The 20,730-nt window shown below is 39.4% G+C and overlaps 1 protein-coding gene and 1 long non-coding RNA gene across 2 annotated transcripts in view; one reads left to right on the top strand and one right to left on the bottom strand.

Annotated features, from left to right (window-relative positions):
* Window positions 1-1,541: 1,541 nt before the first annotated feature.
* LOC115411817 (uncharacterized) lies at window positions 1,542-1,966 on the bottom strand. Its single transcript, XR_003934269.1, has 3 exons — window positions 1,913-1,966; window positions 1,693-1,795; window positions 1,542-1,579 (listed from the first exon to the last, which is right to left on the bottom strand). It is a non-coding gene; the product is annotated as an uncharacterized LOC115411817 (long non-coding RNA).
* A 4,193-nt stretch (window positions 1,967-6,159) lies between these two features.
* The window catches only part of trim45 (tripartite motif containing 45), a 28,901-nt gene continuing 14,330 nt past the window's right edge, over window positions 6,160-20,730 (top strand). Inside the window, exons 1-3 of the mRNA XM_030124019.1 lie at window positions 6,160-6,830; window positions 16,369-16,657; window positions 19,707-19,852. Of these exons, the coding sequence (XP_029979879.1) occupies window positions 6,376-6,830; window positions 16,369-16,657; window positions 19,707-19,852 (890 nt within the window). The 5' untranslated portion in view covers window positions 6,160-6,375. The remainder of the gene's footprint in view (window positions 6,831-16,368; window positions 16,658-19,706; window positions 19,853-20,730) is intronic.

The raw sequence follows: 20,730 nt of genomic DNA, 5'->3' as shown, positions 1-20,730 counted from the left end.
TTCAATAGAATAGAATAGAATAGGCTTTATTGTCATAACACCACTTGCACTGTCTCTACCAGCAACAGTGCACTTACATCTAAATAACAACACAGAAGATACAGACGTATATAAAAAATATAAACATAAAACAGTGTGCAATTGAAAATATGTGCAAATTAGAGATATACTGTATGAAAGGGTAAATATTAAACAGTTTTTACACAGGGATCATTTCTGGAAACAGTGACATGGCTGCCGAGCATCAGTATGATGGGATCCGTAACAACCATGTCACATCCGTCCACTGCCACATTTTGTGTTTTTGTGTCAGCTGTTATTGTTTTAGATCCACAATACTAACATTTATGAATAAGAGGAGAATTAGCAATAGTAAGTCTATAAGTTTATTACTAATAAAGTACTGGTACTGACCAGATCATCATGGGTAATGTCACGTCCATCCACCAGCAAAAGTTTTCACATACACGTGTTTTTCAAAATCCAATATTTCTGAAAATATAGCTTCCACTGTCAAATAATATCAGTAGTCTGTGCACAAATGTATTAGCATTATTTCAACACAGTTCTATGCATTTCTTACAACTTTTTTTTTTTTTGACAAAAATGGCCACTCATTTGACCCCCTAAGTAAATTTTAGCCGATAAACATAATTATCAGCACTTGCATTTCTCTTGTATGAAGAAATATAGTGGGTTACCTCCACAGAGTTGACCATGTTTGTACAGTTGCTCAGAACTTGTCATTTTGTCTAGTTCATAGGAGGTCGTATTCACCAGTCCTAGTGTTAAAGTGCATTTCTGTCAGCTCCGTCTGAGGATCTCAGTCATTAGCCCCTCACCTAAGAAGCTTACATGTGTTTTTGAGTTATTTGAGTATTTCCATTGTATATAACTTATACTTATTGATTCTCGACTTCTTAGTCAGACGTTGTACTTTTCAAAGTAACTTTTCAGACTACAGTTCTTCATCCTGTTTGTAACCATGTAAACCTGGAGATATGATTGATAGATCACTATAAAACCTTTAAATGTTAATATTTGCAAGTTGTTTTACTCTTTGAACTTCCACAACAGACTATTGACCATGATTGTGGATTTCATTTTAATAAATAATACATTTTTGTGTACTTTTGCATCCAATATATTATTAAAGATAAAGTCTAAAAGGAATTATCAGATCATATAGGTGAAATAGTGCTGAAAAACATACACCAAACATGGGTATGTTAAAAAAAAAAATTATTTGCTATATAAACACAAAATTAGTTTTGAAAGACAGCCAAAACAGGCTCAGACCCCTAAGGGTTAAACATCATCTTTCACTACGAACCACTAGATCAGTGAAGCATAATCCAAGCAATGACATGTTCTATATAACCCACTGAACCTCCATCTGGGCTCTTTACAAAGACACAAGAAAAAGATGAAGTTCATGTGGTTTATTACATTTGCGGTTTGAGGCAGGGGGGTCATCTTGGCTTTTGTGGGAGAGCCAGGTCTGTGGTATGGTTTCCGGTCCTGGTCTCCCTCACAGGTCCATTGCTGACATCTCCTCTGATGTCATCTACACCCACATCTAGAAATATCAAGACACGATCATTTAACACTGTGTGGATGAGGAAGAGTGATTTCAGAATGGGATTTTGTAAATGTGGATCCTGAGGAGACAGGAAGTGGATTTGTACCTACCTCTGGATCTACTGGTTTTGATGGAAAACGACCACTGATGGATGAACAGCTCCATCAGACAGACCTCCTCCTTCACAGACGATCTGCATCGCTGTTGTCTTTCCTGAAACACAGTCAAAATAAGACCCAGGTTATCCACTGTGACACCCACTGACACACAACAAGACAAATGTACAAATGTGGTGGACATTTGTGATCAGACACAGAAATGTTGACTTACATTTAGAGATGACTGCATTTCCTCATCCTCCATCCATTTTCTTCCGCTTTATCCCGGTCTGGGTCGAAGGTGCCGAAATTAAAAAGAACAAGAAAGTTGTGGATAAAATCCCCTTGTACGAGGGCCGTTCAATAAGTTCATGGCCTCACCCAGAACAGAACAACACAGATAATTTATATTTTATTTTTCACCATAATCTCCATTTACAGCAATGCACTTGGTCCATCGACGTTCAAGCATCACTATCCCATCACAAAAGAATGTAACATCCTGTATTATAACAACCAGTATTTGTGGGTGAGGCCATGAACTTATTGAACAGCCCTCGTACATGAGCTTTGACAACATTAAAAATAGGACCAATGGCCCTGTAGCTTACTGGCAGAATTAAAAGCTTTGGCAAATGTATCCAGATGCCATTTATTATCACCCAGTTCTGTGTATTTATTCTATTACAGAAATAGCCCATGTTTTGGTCATATTCCAATCAGATCTGTACAAAATTCAAATTCCAACTTGATATCATTGATACTTCCTGATTTATTGTATCAATCCACTTCCTATCTCTTATAATGGGAAAATTTTTCAAAGTCGCACCCTTCTTGCCATGAAGGGTCTGCTGAACCGTTCTTAGTCTGGCCCTTCACCTAGGACCAATCTGCCATGGGAGACCCTACCAGGGGCAAAATGCCCCAGACAACATAGCTTCTTGGGTCATTAGGGCTCTCAAACTCCTTCACCACGGTAAGGTGACTGTTCAAGAAGGGGTCACCTGAGAGCAGGAGGGCAAGGGGCTGCCTGCCCTCCTGCTCTCAGGTGCCCTCCACCTCTGGCAAAGGGCAAGGGACTGCACCGTGGGCTCAGAGTGTCAGGGGCCACCTGAGAGCCAGTGGCAGAGGTCCCCTTCCCTCTGCTTTTGGCTCTCTTTTGGCTCATGACCATTTGGGCTGGTCATGGGCCACCTGAGAGCCAAATTAATAACATAACATGTAATAACTGTAATGGTGCTAGTACAAACACAGAATCCAAATGCAGAACTCAAACACCAAAAATATAGTTCAAAAGGTTTATTGAACACACACAGGTGAAAAATAAGGATCAGTGACAGAATCTTGAGGATAATAGTTGGTGATATCCTCCTCTGATTCGTCCTCCGGATCGAGGGCGAAAGCCCGTCTCCCCGAGCGGTGTTAGGGGTGTTTTTCCCGACTAGGGAAAAGCAAAGGGAGGTCAGGGACGGAAACAGGTCATACACAGGTAGGCAAACAATCGGGCAACAGGACATAAGGACAAGGCAAAAACTCACGTACCGGTAGTCAGGGTGAGAAGGTCAAAACCAGGTATCAGAAGAGGCAGACAAAAACCAGACAGGGAGCAGGCAGAAGACGAGAAACCGAGGAGTCAAAAAACAGGCAGGCAAACGAACAAACAAGGTCAAAACGCTGGTAAGAACTACAGGAGTTACAAACTGGCGTCTGACAGGGGGAAGAGACAGGGTTTAAATACACAAAAGGGAGGGAAGACAACGAGACACAGGTGGAGAAAATCAGGGCGGAGACAGGTAATCAGGTAAGAGGTCAGAACAATCAGGGAACAGGAAGTAAAGACGACAGACAAGACACATGAGGGGAAACTTAACAAAATAAAACAGGAAGTGACAAACAAAACATAAAAGACAGACAAAACCAGACTAACGTCTGGCTGCAGGCATGACAATAACATCCCAAAATGTAATTACTTATTTTAAACATGATACTAACAGTCTAGAATTTATTGTAAATTTGTTCATATTAGTTGGAAAATTTCATATACATAAAAACAAATATACTAAAACACTCCCAAATTTTAAAATCTTCCTATTAGAATTTGGAAATTAATTATATTAAATCTTTAGAACTCATTTATAATTTAAAAAAAAAAAAAAAAGCACTAACACCTTGGCTATTTATGAACAATTTTTTAATACTGACTGAACTCTCTGTTGCATTTATTTATTTATTTATATCTGTCAGAATTATTTTTTTTTTTATTTATTTACTTTTTTTAAACTATTATTTATATATTATGCTTTGTATTTTTAAATCTATGCATTATTTTCTTAAACTTATATGTTCAAAGGCTTTTTCCCTTTTGACATCGTGTTGTGTCTTTAAAATGTTGTACTGTATACACAAATATTGTTAATGAAGTTGCAAAAAAAAAGAAGACAAGGATCATTAAAAAAAATGAAATCCACTTTGTTGTCCATACGTTTTGACTGGGCCAATGGTCTGACTCAGTGGTCTGAAGTGTCATTTACACACATCTACTACTACTGAATGGAGTTATGCTGAATTCTACTCCCTGCCGAAAACTGCTCTTTCTTCCTCAGTCAGCCATGAAGAGGACAATGTGCACCAAATGCACTTTAGTTCATTTTCACAGTTATTTTTTTCTCTTTTTTTTTGACTGTAGGGTATGAAATTAACTGTGAATTATTCAACCTCTTAACACCATCATACCTGTGTAGCAATTAAGTAATTAATAATATTGTAAGATATTGCAGTTATGTTTTGTTTTGTTTTTATCTGTTTAACCCTTTCATGCATGAATTATGAGAACCTTAATCATGATTTCACCCCCCCCCTGTTTTTTATTCCTCTCTAGGCATGAAAAAAAAAAATGCGACTGACAGCTTTTTACGAACCCATTTTTCATGGAGTTGCAAAAATGTCCACTCAAATGGATCATTTTTGGAGCCAAGAAACCTGTATTTACTGATGTACTGTGAAAACTATGAAATAAAAACACTTTTAATGCTGCTAATCTGATGTTTTCTCGTTTTTAAACATACTCTAATACTAGTTATTACTCACTTCATAGAGATAATACACACACAAAAAAAAATTTTTAAAGAAAAAATGATAATTACAGTCTAATAACAATTGATTTACACTCAAACATGTTACTGCAGATTAGGTTTATCAAGAACAGCAAAGTTACATGATGCATAAGTGTCCACTGTGTTGGCTGATATGGAACTAAAACAACAAAACCCATGAATATATAAGAGAATAACTGTCCACTGGAGTGACCACTGTGCATGAAAGGGTTAAACTTGAAATAATATTAGTACCTGACATTAAATAGATGAATTAATGTTAATTAACCCTCCAGTATCCGGGTGCACCTTTTAGGCACACTTTGCACTTCATTTTAAAAAAACTTCATATTATTTTTCACAATTTAAATAAGGTTAGAATTCAAAAGTTGTTCATTTTTGCATGATCTTTAAAATTCTGGCCACCAACTAAAATTTACACATTGTAAACAAAAGAAAATTACAAGACTAGCATTTTTCTCCCAAGTGTGCCTAAAACACATTATTTCTTCCATTTGATATGTATGATTTGGGCTGACCTTGATTTACAAAAATAAAATCAAATTAGAGCAGAAAAATAAATCAATATATAATATTTAATAGTTTGATTTATAGGTGTGCATTTTATGCACACTTGGTGACAGATGCTAGTGTTTTTGAACATTTCACCTAGCGACAAAAATAATGCAAATTAACCAGTGTTGGAGTTAATCATTGACATATGCCAGGATGAAAAAATGAAATAATATGTGATCCACTTTTTATGTAGTATGTTGAATTTTTTTTTTTTTTTGCATCCAAAAAAAAAATGGTTTGTTTACATTACAAACTCGGCATTTAAAGGGTTAAAAATGTGACAATTATTGAGTATTTGGTATTTTTATTTGCGGCTCAAGTTGATGAAACAGAAAAAAGTGTAAAAGAATTAAAAACAAACTATGAAAAAACATTTTGACGTTATTCCACAAGTGTGCGAAAAAGGCACACTTAGTGCTCAGTAAGGGCCTTTCTGGACAGGATACTGGAGGGTTAATGTTGTTGGTCCGATATGACGTAAGGTTCTTTTAGCTTTGCACAGAAACAGTCAATAGAAATGTCCTTCAGAGGGCTAGAGTTTATTTATTTATTTATTTATTTTACATATACTGACTAATTCTAATGCATTACATCTAAAACCAGAGTTGAAGCACTGCTCTGCTCCAACTCTCATGTGTTCGTGTCTGTCCTGCCGGTAGATGGGGTCAGTCCCAGTCCCAGACCGGTGGTGTTTAGTCCCGGAAAGTCTTTGAACCACCCCCGAGAGGCCTCCAGAGGCTTCCTATTGGTCTGGTACTGGCTGAGGTGTCAAATGTCCCAGGGAGCCGTGAATGCAACCTCCTTGTCCCGGGTGCAGTAGGACTGTTCCGGTGGGACTGGGCTGAATGAGTCGGTAAATGTAAACAGAATCCTCGGGGTTGTTTGTGGGTGTAGTCCGGTGGGTTTTCCTCCTGGTGGTCCTCGGTCAGTCTGTAGAAGTTTTGTGACGGGGTTGTGAAGTGGAGCTCGGTGTTTGTGGGCTGGTGTTGGCCGGTTGGAGGCCACCAGGAGCGGGTTTAAACAGACCATGTCCCAGCCCGAGGAGGAGCCGGAGCAGCGGGGCGGAGACCCCGAGCCGAACCCGGAGCTCAACGGCTCCACGGTGAACCCAAGGGCGGTCTGTAATGTGTGTAAACGCCTTTTCCGGGAGCCCAAGATCCTGCCCTGTCTGCACACCTTCTGCTCGGACTGTATCGGCCAGCTGGAGCCGTTCTCCGTGTCTCCCGGGGCAGGGGCCGGGGCGGACCGGGGCCGGGCGGTGGTGGTCACGGTGCTTTGTCCAGGCTGTGACTCCGAGGTGGACCTCCCCCCCTCGGGTCCGGCCGGGCTCAGCACCGACCACCTGGCGCTGGATGAGGTGTTCCTGGAGACCCTGGCGTCAGACGGCCCTCTGGGATGTGACCTCTGCGGGGAAGGAGGAGCCGAGAGCCGGTGTGAGGTCTGCGGGGTCAACCTGTGTGGGTTCTGCTGCCAGGCACACAGGTACTGACACACAGACAGACAGGTACTGACACACAGACAGGTACAGACAGACAGCACAGGTACTGACACACAGACAGACAGGTACTGACACACAGACAGGTACAGACAGACAGCACAGGTACTGACACACAGACAGACAGGTACTGACACACACACAGGTACTGACACACAGACAGACAGGTACTGACACACAGACAGATACAGACAGACAGCACAGGTACTGACACACAGACAGACAGGTACTGACACACAGACAGGTACAGACAGACAGCACAGGTACTGACACACAGACAGACAGGTACTGACACACAGACAGCACAGGTACTGACACACAGACAGGTACAGACAGACAGCACAGGTACTGACACACAGACAGACAGGTACTGACACACACACAGACAGGTACTGACACACAGACAGGTACAGACAGACAGCACAGGTACTGACACACAGACAGACAGGTACTGACACACACACAGACAGGTACTGACACACACACAGGTACTGACACACAGACAGACAGGTACTGACACACAGACAGGTACAGACAGACAGCACAGGTACTGACACACAGACAGACAGGTACTGACACACACACAGACAGGTACTGACACACACACAGACAGGTACTGACACACAGACAGACAGGTACTGACACACACACAGACAGGTACTGACACACACACAGGTACTGACACACAGACAGACAGGTACTGACACACAGACAGGTACAGACAGACAGCACAGGTACTGACACACAGACAGGTACAGACAGACAGCACAGGTACTGACACACAGACAGACAGGTACTGACACACACACAGGTACTGACACACAGACAGACAGGTACTGACACACACACAGACAGGTACTGACACACACACAGACAGGTACTGACACACACACAGGTACTGACACACAGACAGACAGGTACTGACACACAGACAGGTACAGACAGACAGCACAGGTACTGACACACAGACAGACAGGTACTGACACACAGACAGGTACAGACAGACAGCACAGGTACTGACACACAGACAGACAGGTACTGACACACAGACAGATACAGACAGACAGCACAGGTACTGACACACAGACAGACAGGTACTGACACACAGACAGGTACAGACAGACAGCACAGGTACTGACACACAGACAGACAGGTACTGACACACAGACAGCACAGGTACTGACACACAGACAGGTACAGACAGACAGCACAGGTACTGACACACAGACAGACAGGTACTGACACACACACAGACAGGTACTGACACACAGACAGGTACAGACAGACAGCACAGGTACTGACACACAGACAGACAGGTACTGACACACACACAGACAGGTACTGACACACACACAGGTACTGACACACAGACAGACAGGTACTGACACACAGACAGGTACAGACAGACAGCACAGGTACTGACACACAGACAGACAGGTACTGACACACACACAGACAGGTACTGACACACACACAGGTACTGACACACAGACAGACAGGTACTGACACACAGACAGGTACAGACAGACAGCACAGGTACTGACACACAGACAGGTACAGACAGACAGCACAGGTACTGACACACAGACAGACAGGTACTGACACACACACAGGTACTGACACACAGACAGACAGGTACTGACACACACACAGACAGGTACTGACACACACACAGACAGGTACTGACACACACACAGGTACTGACACACAGACAGACAGGTACTGACACACAGACAGGTACAGACAGACAGCACAGGTACTGACACACAGACAGACAGGTACTGACACACACACAGACAGGTACTGACACACACACAGGTACTGACACACAGACAGACAGGTACTGACACACACACAGACAGGTACTGACACACACACAGGTACTGACACACAGACAGACAGGTACTGACACACACACAGACAGGTACTGACACACACACAGGTACTGACACACAGACAGACAGGTACTGACACACAGACAGACAGGTACTGACACACAGACAGGTACAGACAGACAGCACAGGTACTGACACACAGACAGGTACAGACAGACAGCACAGGTACTGACACACAGACAGACAGGTACTGACACACACACAGGTACTGACACACAGACAGACAGGTACTGACACACACACAGACAGGTACTGACACACACACAGGTACTGACACACAGACAGACAGGTACTGACACACAGACAGGTACAGACAGACAGCACAGGTACTGACACACAGACAGACAGGTACTGACATACAGACAGGTACAGACAGACAGCACAGGTACTGACACACACACAGACAGGTACTGACACACACGCAGGTACTGACACACAGACAGACAGGTACTGACACACAGACAGGTACAGACAGACAGCACAGGTACTGACACACAGACAGACAGGTACTGACACACAGACAGACAGCACAGGTACTGACACACAGACAGGTACAGACAGACAGCACAGGTACTGACACACAGACAGACAGGTACTGACACACAGACAGACAGGTACTGACAGTAAACACAGGTACTGACACACAGACAGACAGGTACTGACAGACAGGTAGAGAGACAGTAAACACAGGTACTGACACACAGACAGGTACTGACTGACAGTAAACACAGGTACAGACAGACAGCACAGGTACTGACACACAGACAGACAGGTACTGACAGACAGGTAGAGAGACAGTAAGCACAGGTACAGACAGACAGGCAGCTCAGGTACAGACAGACAGTATAGGTAGATGAACTCAGGTGTGAGTGAACTATCAGAATCCCATCGCTGTTACTATGCTGTTTTGTTTAATGGATTATTCGTGTTTATCCTTCATAGAAAAAAGAATAAAAACACCAGATAGGTTAGAAGAGGTTAAGAAACAAAGACTGTCAGTGTGTGCAGATGGATTGAAAGGTTAAATAAGTATTTTTTCCCCATGTGAGGGACTTTACAGGACTTAGATAAAACAAACACAAATCCATTCATAATATAAATCCAAGTAGACGGCTCTGCCAAGGCTGACAGCTGAATGTTCTGCAGCTGAATGTTCTACAGCTGAATGTTCTACAGCTGAATGTTCTGCAGCTGAATGTTCTTCTTCCTACAGTCAAACCACAGTTCAGGACCTTCAGCATCTGTTCATCATTCTGGGTCAGAGGTTAGGGTTAGGGTGTTCTCTCTGTGACTGTTTGATGTAAACCTAGAATCACAGGTCACTTCTGCAGAACCTGAGGGTCTAAATGGGTTCCTTTGAGTCTTTTACACTGGTTTCCCCTTAAAAAGGCCAGTTTAACCAGTTGAAGTGTACTACATGTAGAATAATTTCCCCTTCCTTGCTGTGAAATAACCCTTTCCAACAGGGAACTGAGACCCTGAAACCACCACAGACCTTTGACTAAAACAGCACCTTTACCACAACTGTAACTGGACCATTTGTGTCATTATTTTGTGACTTTATTGTGTTAAGACTTTACCTCAGATAATCAAACTAACATTTCTGTGAGGTAAAACATATGTACTTTGATTATTTGTGGCTTTGAAGTGCATTATTACCGCTTCATGTCTGTTTTATAAACTTCCACTGAATAGCAGATGGTCCACATATGTCTGGATAGAGTGTGTTTGCATTAATTTTATCTTTTTTAATACCAGGTTCACTGTGATTTGAAAACAGGAGCTGCTGTATTGAATCATTCTTCACCTACAGCATGCAGATTTTTATAGATATTAATTTCAGTATTGACAAGTTTCATTACAGTGGTGTCAGTTTACATCTGAAAAACATGTTTTATTGTGCAATATTTATTTAAAGAAAGTGGAAAACACTTAAAGCCTCAGTTACTTCCTATATTTAAGGGGTCATTCCTCAACCGTCAGGCAAGAAAATCAATGGAATAGTTTTTCAGGAACAGACAAATGGTTAATATTGACCTTTTCCTGTTGGAGGTTAGCAGACAGAGGGGGTAAAGGATGTTGACTCGCTTTATTTTAGCTAGAACAGGTCTAAATGGCTGCAATAATCGTCACAGTTTCTTACTCTAGCTTTTGCTGTTTACATTTTTGTGTTTGACCTTAAAATACCAAAGTGAGCACAGATCGATAAAACGTTGTCATCTGGAGAGTCTCTTGAGGGTGAAAAATGAGATGCTGTTGTGGGTTTTTTTCTTGCACACCTTGTAGATATCTCCCGCAAATGTCAGTTTTAGTTTCTAGTATAGCTCTATAAAATATACTGATGTTCACTAAAAACATAAGGATCCAGGGATACATGATTAATAGGCAAGGCAAATTTATATGTATAGCACCATTCATACACAACAAAGCATGTCAAAGTGCTTTACAACGGCTTAGAAACACAAAAAATTGCTCAAGACAATAGCAGAATAAAACATTAAACAAAAGGAAAGTGCAGAAAAGATGCTCCACTCTGGTGGAAAGAAAGAAATTAAAACAAGAATAAGAGACAGTTAAAACAAAAACTAAAAACAGTTTTGATTAAAATGAAGAATTTAATGTTAAATCAATCAAAATGGTTAAAACTGTGAGTTGCAGTACAGGTAAAAAAAAAAAAAAAAAAAAAAATCATCAAAGGCAGCTGTAAACAAATGAATTTTTAACCTTGATTTAAAACATTTGAGAGTTTCAGCAGACCTGCAGTTTTCTGGTAGTCTTAAAACCTAAAAGTTGCTTCTCCCTGTTTGGTTCTGAAACTAAGAAATGCAATCGTAAGTGTGTTGAATCAAATTGAAGCCATTACCTTTTTTCTGTTAAATAATGTATCACGTCTTGTAAGTCTTGTATTGTTTTTGTAGTTAAGTTGGTGTGTTTAGTTAGAAAAAGTCTGTCAGTCTCAATTATTGAAAAAATTGACTCAAATCGCAATATTGTCCCCAATTTCTGCAATATGACTAACCCTAACCCTATTTCACTAAATTCCAATAGCAGTGGTTCCTAACCTGGGGGGCGCCAGAGATCCCAAGGTGGGCACGAGGCTTCGTCTGCATTGAGGGGGGGAGTGCGGACACTCTCCCAGGGGGGTGTGAGCACAGGATGGGAAAAAAATGACAAGCAGTTGGACTATTACAGTGTTTCTCAATGGGGGTGATATCCCCACATTAAGACCCCGTGTAAGACCCCCCCTTCTACCCCTGTCGCAAATTTGTTTTTGGGTGGGAATACCATACACTTGCCCCCCCTTTTCGGGGACAGGGGGGCGGCAGGAGGCTCATAATGCCGTTAGTGGGCCTTTGTTCAAAAAAGCTTAGGAAGCACTGCCCTATAGGATCGGAAACTATTTTGATTGAATATTAAATCCTTCAAAGACCTAAACAGTCCCCAGTGAACAAAAGCATCTACTGATCTGTAATGTTTAATAACTGTAGAAGCTCTAATCCTATCAGTATATGTAAATAATTCAGGTAAAATGCAGTTTCTCAGCTTTTCAGAGGTGTCAGATGTGATTTATGTGGATGTTCAGGGGTTCTGTAGTGAACATAGAAACACCATCACATCCTACGACACTCATTCATCAGTAGAACCCATGCAGTTTGATAAATAGCAGTGGTTGTAGATGCTCATTTTTCTGTTCAGTTAATTATATATTTTGCTGAAAACGTCACTTTTTCTTCCGTTTTCTCTGTTTTTATAAGGGTGGGGGCTGAAAAATCAAACCAAATGTAGACTAGTGATATGAAGCAAGTTTGGAAGCGTTTTGGGTCTATTTGAAAAACAAATATTTACTGAGATAAAAGAGTAACTATTTTTCAGATAAAACACATTTTTAAATTTCTTATATTATTTTTGTACAAAAATATGCATGTAACATGGTCAAAAGGACATGAAAATTACGCGCTACTATTTTTTGGACTATCTTTTCATTCTCATACAGGTACATTTTGGGAATTGAACTAATTATGCAAGGCAGAGTGTTTGACAAAAATGGCCGCCGTTGCAAAATCACTTGTGATTTATTTGTGTTTAAATGGGCAGGTTCTGCATGTAACACCAGTGGACACGGTTTACACATGAAACCTGGAATGAGACTGAGATTCATGAAAAACCCACATGTCTGGATTAGAAAAACCACTAGGATTCACGCATTTAACACAGTGTCTTTATTTATAGTGGTATATTAGACCATTTACAACCATGTGTTCCAGATCAAATGCACTGACACCTAGGTAGCTTTTCCTGTCCCAGTTTTGGTCCTATGCTTGGCCCCAATATTTTTTATTAAAAATGCATTAATTTTGGAATGGCTCAGAGCAAGAGTATAATTTTTTTTTTGCATTTATCTGAGGTCATCATCAGGTACATCTTGGGGGGAAATATGTCTAAATTTCTCTTTTATTATTGGGTCTAAAAAAGCTGGCAAAGTGCCAGGTACCAAAACGAACCCAGTTTCATAGAAGCACCAATATAATAACCTTTGAATTTACTCTGAGCTTTTATGAATATTTACATGGTCAACGGAATCAATATAGGAAAATACCTGATTTTCACTAAAGATGCCAACTAGAGAAGACATGTTAATCAATTTTGATAAATCACATTGGAAGGAATAAATGTAGAGGAAAAACCATTTTGGACCAAGGCTAATTTGAATAACTTTCCAAATAACAATGATGCTAGCTGGATTTTTCTTGTTTTGTAGCCTTCTGCTAGGACACTTATCTGTGCAGTGTGTAATCTGTGCAAAACAATCTGTGCACATTTTGACATGCAACAGGTGCATTAGAGAGAAGAAAGGTCTGGTAACAGCATAAAGATCCCTCATACACTGTGTCACTTGTCTTAACTATAATACAGTGTTTTGGTTCTTTTTGTCGTTGATCATGAAGGTCACTGTAGTCGCAGTTTTTAGACCAAAATGTTGTATTAAATTTATGATAAACAAGACAGTGCAGCAGAGCTTTTTTGTCTCCAGAGATTGTAGGGAGTTATTAGTCACTTCTTTTTCATATTCATTTATTAATAATATGATCTGCAGATCAATCAACACTGAAACAGGGTTCATTCGTGTGCTTGAAATCCTTGAAAATGCTTGAATTTCAGTGTTGTGTTTTCAAGGTCTGGAAAGTGTTTGAATTTTAGTGTCTGAAGAACACCAAGTGGCTTCTCTGTTTTTTTGGATAAAACTTTGAGTTCTCCTTTAATTTCTAAACTTTTTTCTATTGTGAAACATCATTTTAGATGTTTATAGCATAATACAATATACATTATTTTGATAAAAAGTGAAAAAAATAATAATCGTGAGTATACAGTTGCGGAAAAAATTATTAGACCACCCCTTGTTTTCTTCAACTTCTTGTTCATTTTAATGCCTGGTACAACTAAAGGTACATTTGTTTGTACAAATATAATGATAACAACAAAAATAGCTCATAAGAGTTTAATTTCAGAACTGATATCAAGCCATTTTCCATGGTTTTCTTGATAATCACTTCAGTTCTTACATCAATAGCGTTGTACTGCCAAAAACAGTGCTTTTAGACATTCCATGTTTTCTTTTCTGTCTGTTTTAGTCACATGACACACACAGGAGTTAGTACTCGATTGCATAACCATTGTTTTTGATGACTATTGATGGTCTAATAATTTTTTCTGCAATTGTATGTATTCCTGTAGATCTGGATTTTACCCCAGCAATAAGGTTCTATGCTGGAAAAAATTGAAAATGATCCTTAAAAGTCCTTAAAAAGTGCTTGAATTTCCCCTTGAAAAATGTGGACGAACCCTGACTGAAAACATTGATTAGTTTAATAATCTGTTCCATTTATCTGCTGTTTTATTCTCCAGTCAGCCGACATCATTATAGCCGCTCGTCTCTATTGTAATCACTTAAGTTTTGCATTTTGTCTTTTATTCTGCTGTTTAACAGGTAGATTCAGTTTTATTTATGTCTTCACGGTTCTTCTGCTCATAATTAGTTAAACTTTTATAGTATTCTGTTTCTTATCCATCTTGTTTTCCCAGCTGCTCTGGTAGACTGTGTTTTTCTGTCAGTTTTCTTTATTTTTCCTCTTGTGGATGTTGCCAGGATACGGTTCAGGTTCTGTTATTATTTATATGTGATTTTCACAGATCGGTGATATTCTGTTTATTTAATATTGTTCTAGTCTTGTTTCTGTTAAATTCACTGGTAATTCTGGGTCTTTTTTTGTCATGGGTGAGCTATCGGGTTTTCTCTTCAGCTCTATTTGCAGTCATCTTATCAGAATCAGAATCCTTTATTAATCCCAGGGGGAAATTATTGGGTTTTACAGTCAGTTATATTAAAAAGTAGCAGGAAAGAAATGATCAATGCAACCGAAAAACAGAAATATATACATATAAATCTATAAATATACAAACATATATAAAGCTCTGAATATGTATATATATACACTGAGCAAAAATATAAATGCACCACTTTTGTTTTTGCTCCCATTTTTCATGAGCTGAACGCAAAGATCTAAAACTTTTTCTATGTACACAAAAGGCCTATTTCTCTCAAATATTGTTCATAAATTTGTCTAAATCTGTGTTAGTGAGCACTTCTCCTTTGTCCTTTGCTGAGATAATCCATCCACCTCACAGGTGTGGCATATCAAGATGCTGATTAGACAGCAGGATTTTTGCACAGGTGTGACTTAGGCTGGCCACAATAAAAGGCCACTCTAAAATGTGCACTTTTACTGTATTGGGTGGTCCAGGGGGGTCAGAAAACCAGTCAGTATTTGGTGTGACCACCATTTTCCTCGCACAGTCTTCTTCATGAATTCTCTGAAACAGCTTTGGAGATGGCTTATGGTAGAGAAATGAACATTCAATTCACAGGCAAAAGCTCTGGTGGAGATTCCTGAAGTCAGCATGACCAGTGCATATTCCCTCAAAACTTGTGACATCTGTGGTATTGTGCTGTGTGATAAAACTGCACATTTTAGAGTGGCTTTTTATTGTGGCCAGCCTAAGGCACACCTGTGCAAAAATCCTGCTGTCTAATCAGCATCTTGATATGCCACACCTGTGAGGTGGATGGATTATCTCAGCAAAGAAGAAGTGTTCACTAACACAAATTTAGACAGATTTGTGAACAATATTTGAGAGAAATAAACCTTGTGTGTACACAGAAAAAGTTTTAGATCTTTCAGTTCAGCTCATGAAAAATGGGAGCAAAAACAAAAGTCGTGCATTTATATTTTTGTTCAGTATATATATATATATATATATATATACACACACACACACACACACACACACACACACACACACATATATATATATATATATATATATATATATATTTAAACACTTTAGTAAGATATAAAGTTAGAACAGCAATTTGTACAATATGTACTAGATATATTATCAATATGATCATAACAAAATATTAAAATAATATACCATCAATGATGATAACAAAATAGGGTGTAATTGTGATTATGTAGTTATAATGTGGAGTTAAACAGGTTGATCTCCATGTCTGTCTTCACTTCTTTATACAGTATAGTGTGTTTGTTTTCTCCCTCTGTATTGTCTGCAGGCGACAGAAGCGAACGGCGTCCCACTCCGTTCAGGGTCTGGATGAGCTGAAGTCTCGGGGCCGCCTGTGTCGTCCCATCCTCTGCTGCGTCCATCCAGGCCAGGAGCTCCGCCTCTTCTGCCAGCCATGTGACCTGCCCGTCTGCCTTGAATGTGCCGCCACGCTGCACCGCGACCACCGCTGCTGCCCCACAAGTGATGTCATCGATTGTCACGGAGACCGCATCCGAGAGCTGATCACAGTCCGCCTGCGACCTCGTCTGGAGCGGCTGGAGGAGTCACTGCAGAAGGTAAAGACAAGTTATTACGCATTAGTCTGTTACAGTCAACTCATCCTGTAAATACACTTAATATTTTACATTTTCTCATAAATCTTTTAAAAATCTTTTTTTGCCATTGCTTACAGTTTAATCAGTTAATCAATAAATAAATGTCAATATATATCCCTAATTTAATCAATTTACAAATCAAAACAAATGTCAGCAAATTGCCAATCTTTCACATTGACTGTACACACCAGACAACATACAGTTTCCGTGTAAAACGCTCTGATATATAACCAAGACAACAGTTATTCACATATTAAGAATTTTAATAATAAAACTCATCAGCTAAAATTATTTGACCATAAATGGTTTTGTATAATTAGGGGCGTGGCCTCTTTGAGGCCGTTTCTCAATATCAAGAATGCTGAGTATGGTCTTAGTAAGAACGGTCTGAGAGAACGGACTTCCTAAGAACACCAGTCTCTCTGTAATTGGAACAGCTGCGTGCTTGTGAACTTTCCTCCCTGTCTCTGCTGTATTTACACCATCTGCTCCCTAACGTATTTTCCTCAAATCATCACAATGTCACTGGATTTGATTTCAATACATTTGTACTAGTATTTACATGTCATTTATACATTTTGTATATTTTTCAAAACTAATACATTTTGTTGAGTCCCATAGTATGATAATAAAGACGTATTTCTCACTATTATTCTGCCTCTCGCTCGCGTTCTAACATTATATCACATCATCTCGTTACGGTCATCTAGTCAAAAAACATTTCTGAATTAAGTTATCAGAAGCCACCATAGCAGTCGAGTAGTACGAAGTGCATCTTGGGATATTTGCCAGGAGAGTCTACACGAGTCACCAACCAGTGCATCCTTGGTTTAAGCTAGCAGACAAGTAAGTAAGTAAGTAAGTAAATTTTATTTATAGAGCACTTTTCACAGACAGTCACAAAGTGCTTTATCAATTCAAATCAGAATCAACAAGAACAACATCCAGGTATTCCATGCGTTATAGGTTAATGCGAACTTTCAAATGGAACAGTACTTGGGCCCCGGCTGATGACATTGCACGAGATCGGAAAAACAGAAGAGAACATGTATTGAGAAACGACTTGAGTGACCAGTGAATGTGTTCCATTGTTGTTGCTGAATGAGCTTTGATTGACAGTTAGCTTGGCTGCTAAGTCAAACACTCAGAGCTTCTATTTTTTGACCAAAACATTTTTTTTTTCCTGACAGGCAGCTCTGACAATATTGTGGTACAAAATTTACAATAACTACACAACCAGATTATTCTCTCATGAAGTCTAGTGGTGCTTATTTACAATTCTCTACCTGTTAGTGTCATTTAATAGTGTGGAGTTATATAAAGGGGCAAAGTCCCACCCCTTCTGACTGTGCCTCATAGGACCTTATTTCAGAAAAATAAATTGTATACAGTTAATGGTGAGAGACCCCCTTTGAATTATCCCACTATGTACACATATGATGTTTAATTTAAAAGACAACTAGGGTCAAAACACAGTAATGTCCTGTCAGAGAGCGAACTTTAATTGATCACCATTCCAACATTTATTTCAATATAAAGTAACTCCTGGTTTTGGATAATCCCTTATGATCTAACTAAAGCAAAAATGAATTTAAAAGTAAAAATGTGGGTCATTTAGCAACACTAATCTGTCAAATTGTCTCTAAAATGTCCCGTCAGAGAGATTTGGAATACCGTGTTTTGACCCACTACTAGTTTGTTGTCAGATTGTTAAACCAACAGACTGTAAAAGTATGTAAATAGAAAGACTATGCACCAGAAAATCACAGAGGTGTCATCGTAACTGTCTCTCCATGAGTCACTGAAGGTGTCTGTGTAACTTCAACATGACCAGGCTGTGGTGATTTTCACTTCTTAAGAGAATAAGAATGAGGTCAAATATGTTATGGTAATGGTCTTTTTGGTCCATTTAACAGTTTAGCTGTAACTAGATGTTTCTTTGTTCTCTTTGCCACAAACTGCAACTTTCTGGACTTGTAAAATTATCTTTTAGATTGAAAAATATCATACATGTAAATAATGGCACAAGTCAAGTCTTCATATTTGTTATTACTTCCGCCAGGAGGTATTGTGATCACTTTGCTTTGTGTGTTTGCATGTGTGTTTGTTTGTTAGCAAGATAACTCAAAAAGTTATGGACGGATTATCATGAAAATTTTTAGGAAATGTTGATACTGGCACAAGGAAGAAATGAGTAAATTTTGGTGGTGATTGGGGGGGGGGTCTGTCTTGGCGGAGGTCTGCGCTGTACGAGGGCTTTTCTTGTTTCCAAAATTGTGGCAGAAGGGGTGGGACTTCAACTCTCTCTGCTCTGCAAACTTGTCTGCTCTGTGTGTTTTTACACGAGTCAAAGTCAACATTACCAATGTCAAAGACATCTGTGTGTTGACATTTATTACATAGCTTACTTGGTAATGTTTAACATGCCATTATTAAACAATGCAGTGGTATCATGAGGATTCAAAAACAACAGACAAACCATTAGGGGACATCACAGAGGCTTTATCCACTATTATTATTATTCAGCCTATAGTTAAATTCCACTTTAAACCACAGATCTGTCATTTTTATCAAAATCTTTCCAGTGGTTTAAACTGTCTTCATCTGTATGTATTTACTTAACTGTTTTATAGTGTAGTAAAATTTGTGTAATAGTTTAAACTGTCTTAGTTGTAATTAGTTGTTACCTCCACCAGGAGGTATTGTGATCGTTTTGCTTTGTGTGTTTGCGTGTTTGTTTATTTGTTTGTTAGCAAGATAACTCAAAAAGTTATGGATGGATTTTCATGAAATTTTCAGGAAATGTTGATACTGGTACAAGAAAGAAATGATTAAATTTTGGTGGTGATCGGGGGTGAGGGGGGGCACAGATCTGTCTTGGGGGAGGTCTGTGCTCTCCGAGTGCTTTTCTTGTTATTTTTGTCTTTCATGCACTTTTTCCGGCTGTCTTCATAGGAGATCTGATATTATGTCTCATTTTAAAAACTCATGTCTTCCCACAATCCTACAGGTGGACGAATCCCAGGAACTGTTGCAGGCACGGGTTGATGCAACAGCTAATGATATTAGGGCGTTCGCACGAGGTTACGCTAGCGCCGTGGAAGCCCACTGTGTGTCTCTGCTACGCCGTCTGGAGGAGCTCCGCATCCACCGCAGGTTGGACATAACTATGACTTTGGAATTGTCACTGAATCATAAATGCAATTATTTGAACAGTGTTTGACTTTCTGCCAAATCAGATATCTGCACCTCACTAGAAGTTTGATGGTCATTGATCCAGGTCTAAACAAACACACTCAGATTTGGACAGTGGACACACATTCACACTTTGAATCCTGTAAAAACACATCAATCCACCATGTCCACATGAAAAAACCTGCAGCAGACAGAACGTCGAGTTGCTAGTAACAGTTCCACGGTTGTATCATCTGTATACCAAGCAGTGATTGTACAATATATCCTGCCAGAGTTGTATATGAGGTACAGTCCCATCAGCCGTAGAATCTGACGACTGATAGGAGGTGGTAATGGAGATGATTTCAGTACAAAGGCACCTTCAGTGGGTCAGAGTGTCAGTGAAACTGTGGGTCTTACAGTGTTTCCTGCCAGTGAAAGGTACCATTTAACAAGATAATCATCATTATTATTACTTCACCTGGTCACAATATCAGAGCATACAGTATATTGGGTAAAAGTTACAGTTGCAGTTATCGATTATTTTTGTAATCAATTAATCTATTGATCATTTTGTTTGATTTAATTCTATTAAATGATTATTTTAACAGGCGAAAAAGTTGAAAAAATGTGAAAAAGACATTAAAAAAAACTTGTCTTTTATTCCAGAACCAACTGAAACAACCACAAAAAGTGTATAAGTAAAAGGATAAAAATATCTCTCTCTCTAAATATATAAACTACAACAAACAAGTCAAATGATGTTTACAGACAACATGTGTACTGCAGTATTCAACAAATTTGTATCCATCTTACCAACAACTTAAAATGTTTCTAACATACGATAATCCTGGTATTGT

Source organism: Sphaeramia orbicularis, chromosome 21 (assembly GCF_902148855.1).
Source record: "Sphaeramia orbicularis chromosome 21, fSphaOr1.1, whole genome shotgun sequence".
Lineage (NCBI taxonomy): Eukaryota > Metazoa > Chordata > Actinopteri > Kurtiformes > Apogonidae > Sphaeramia > Sphaeramia orbicularis.
The sequence above is the reverse complement of the archived record's forward strand: the minus strand, read 5'-3'. Positions and strand labels throughout refer to the sequence as shown.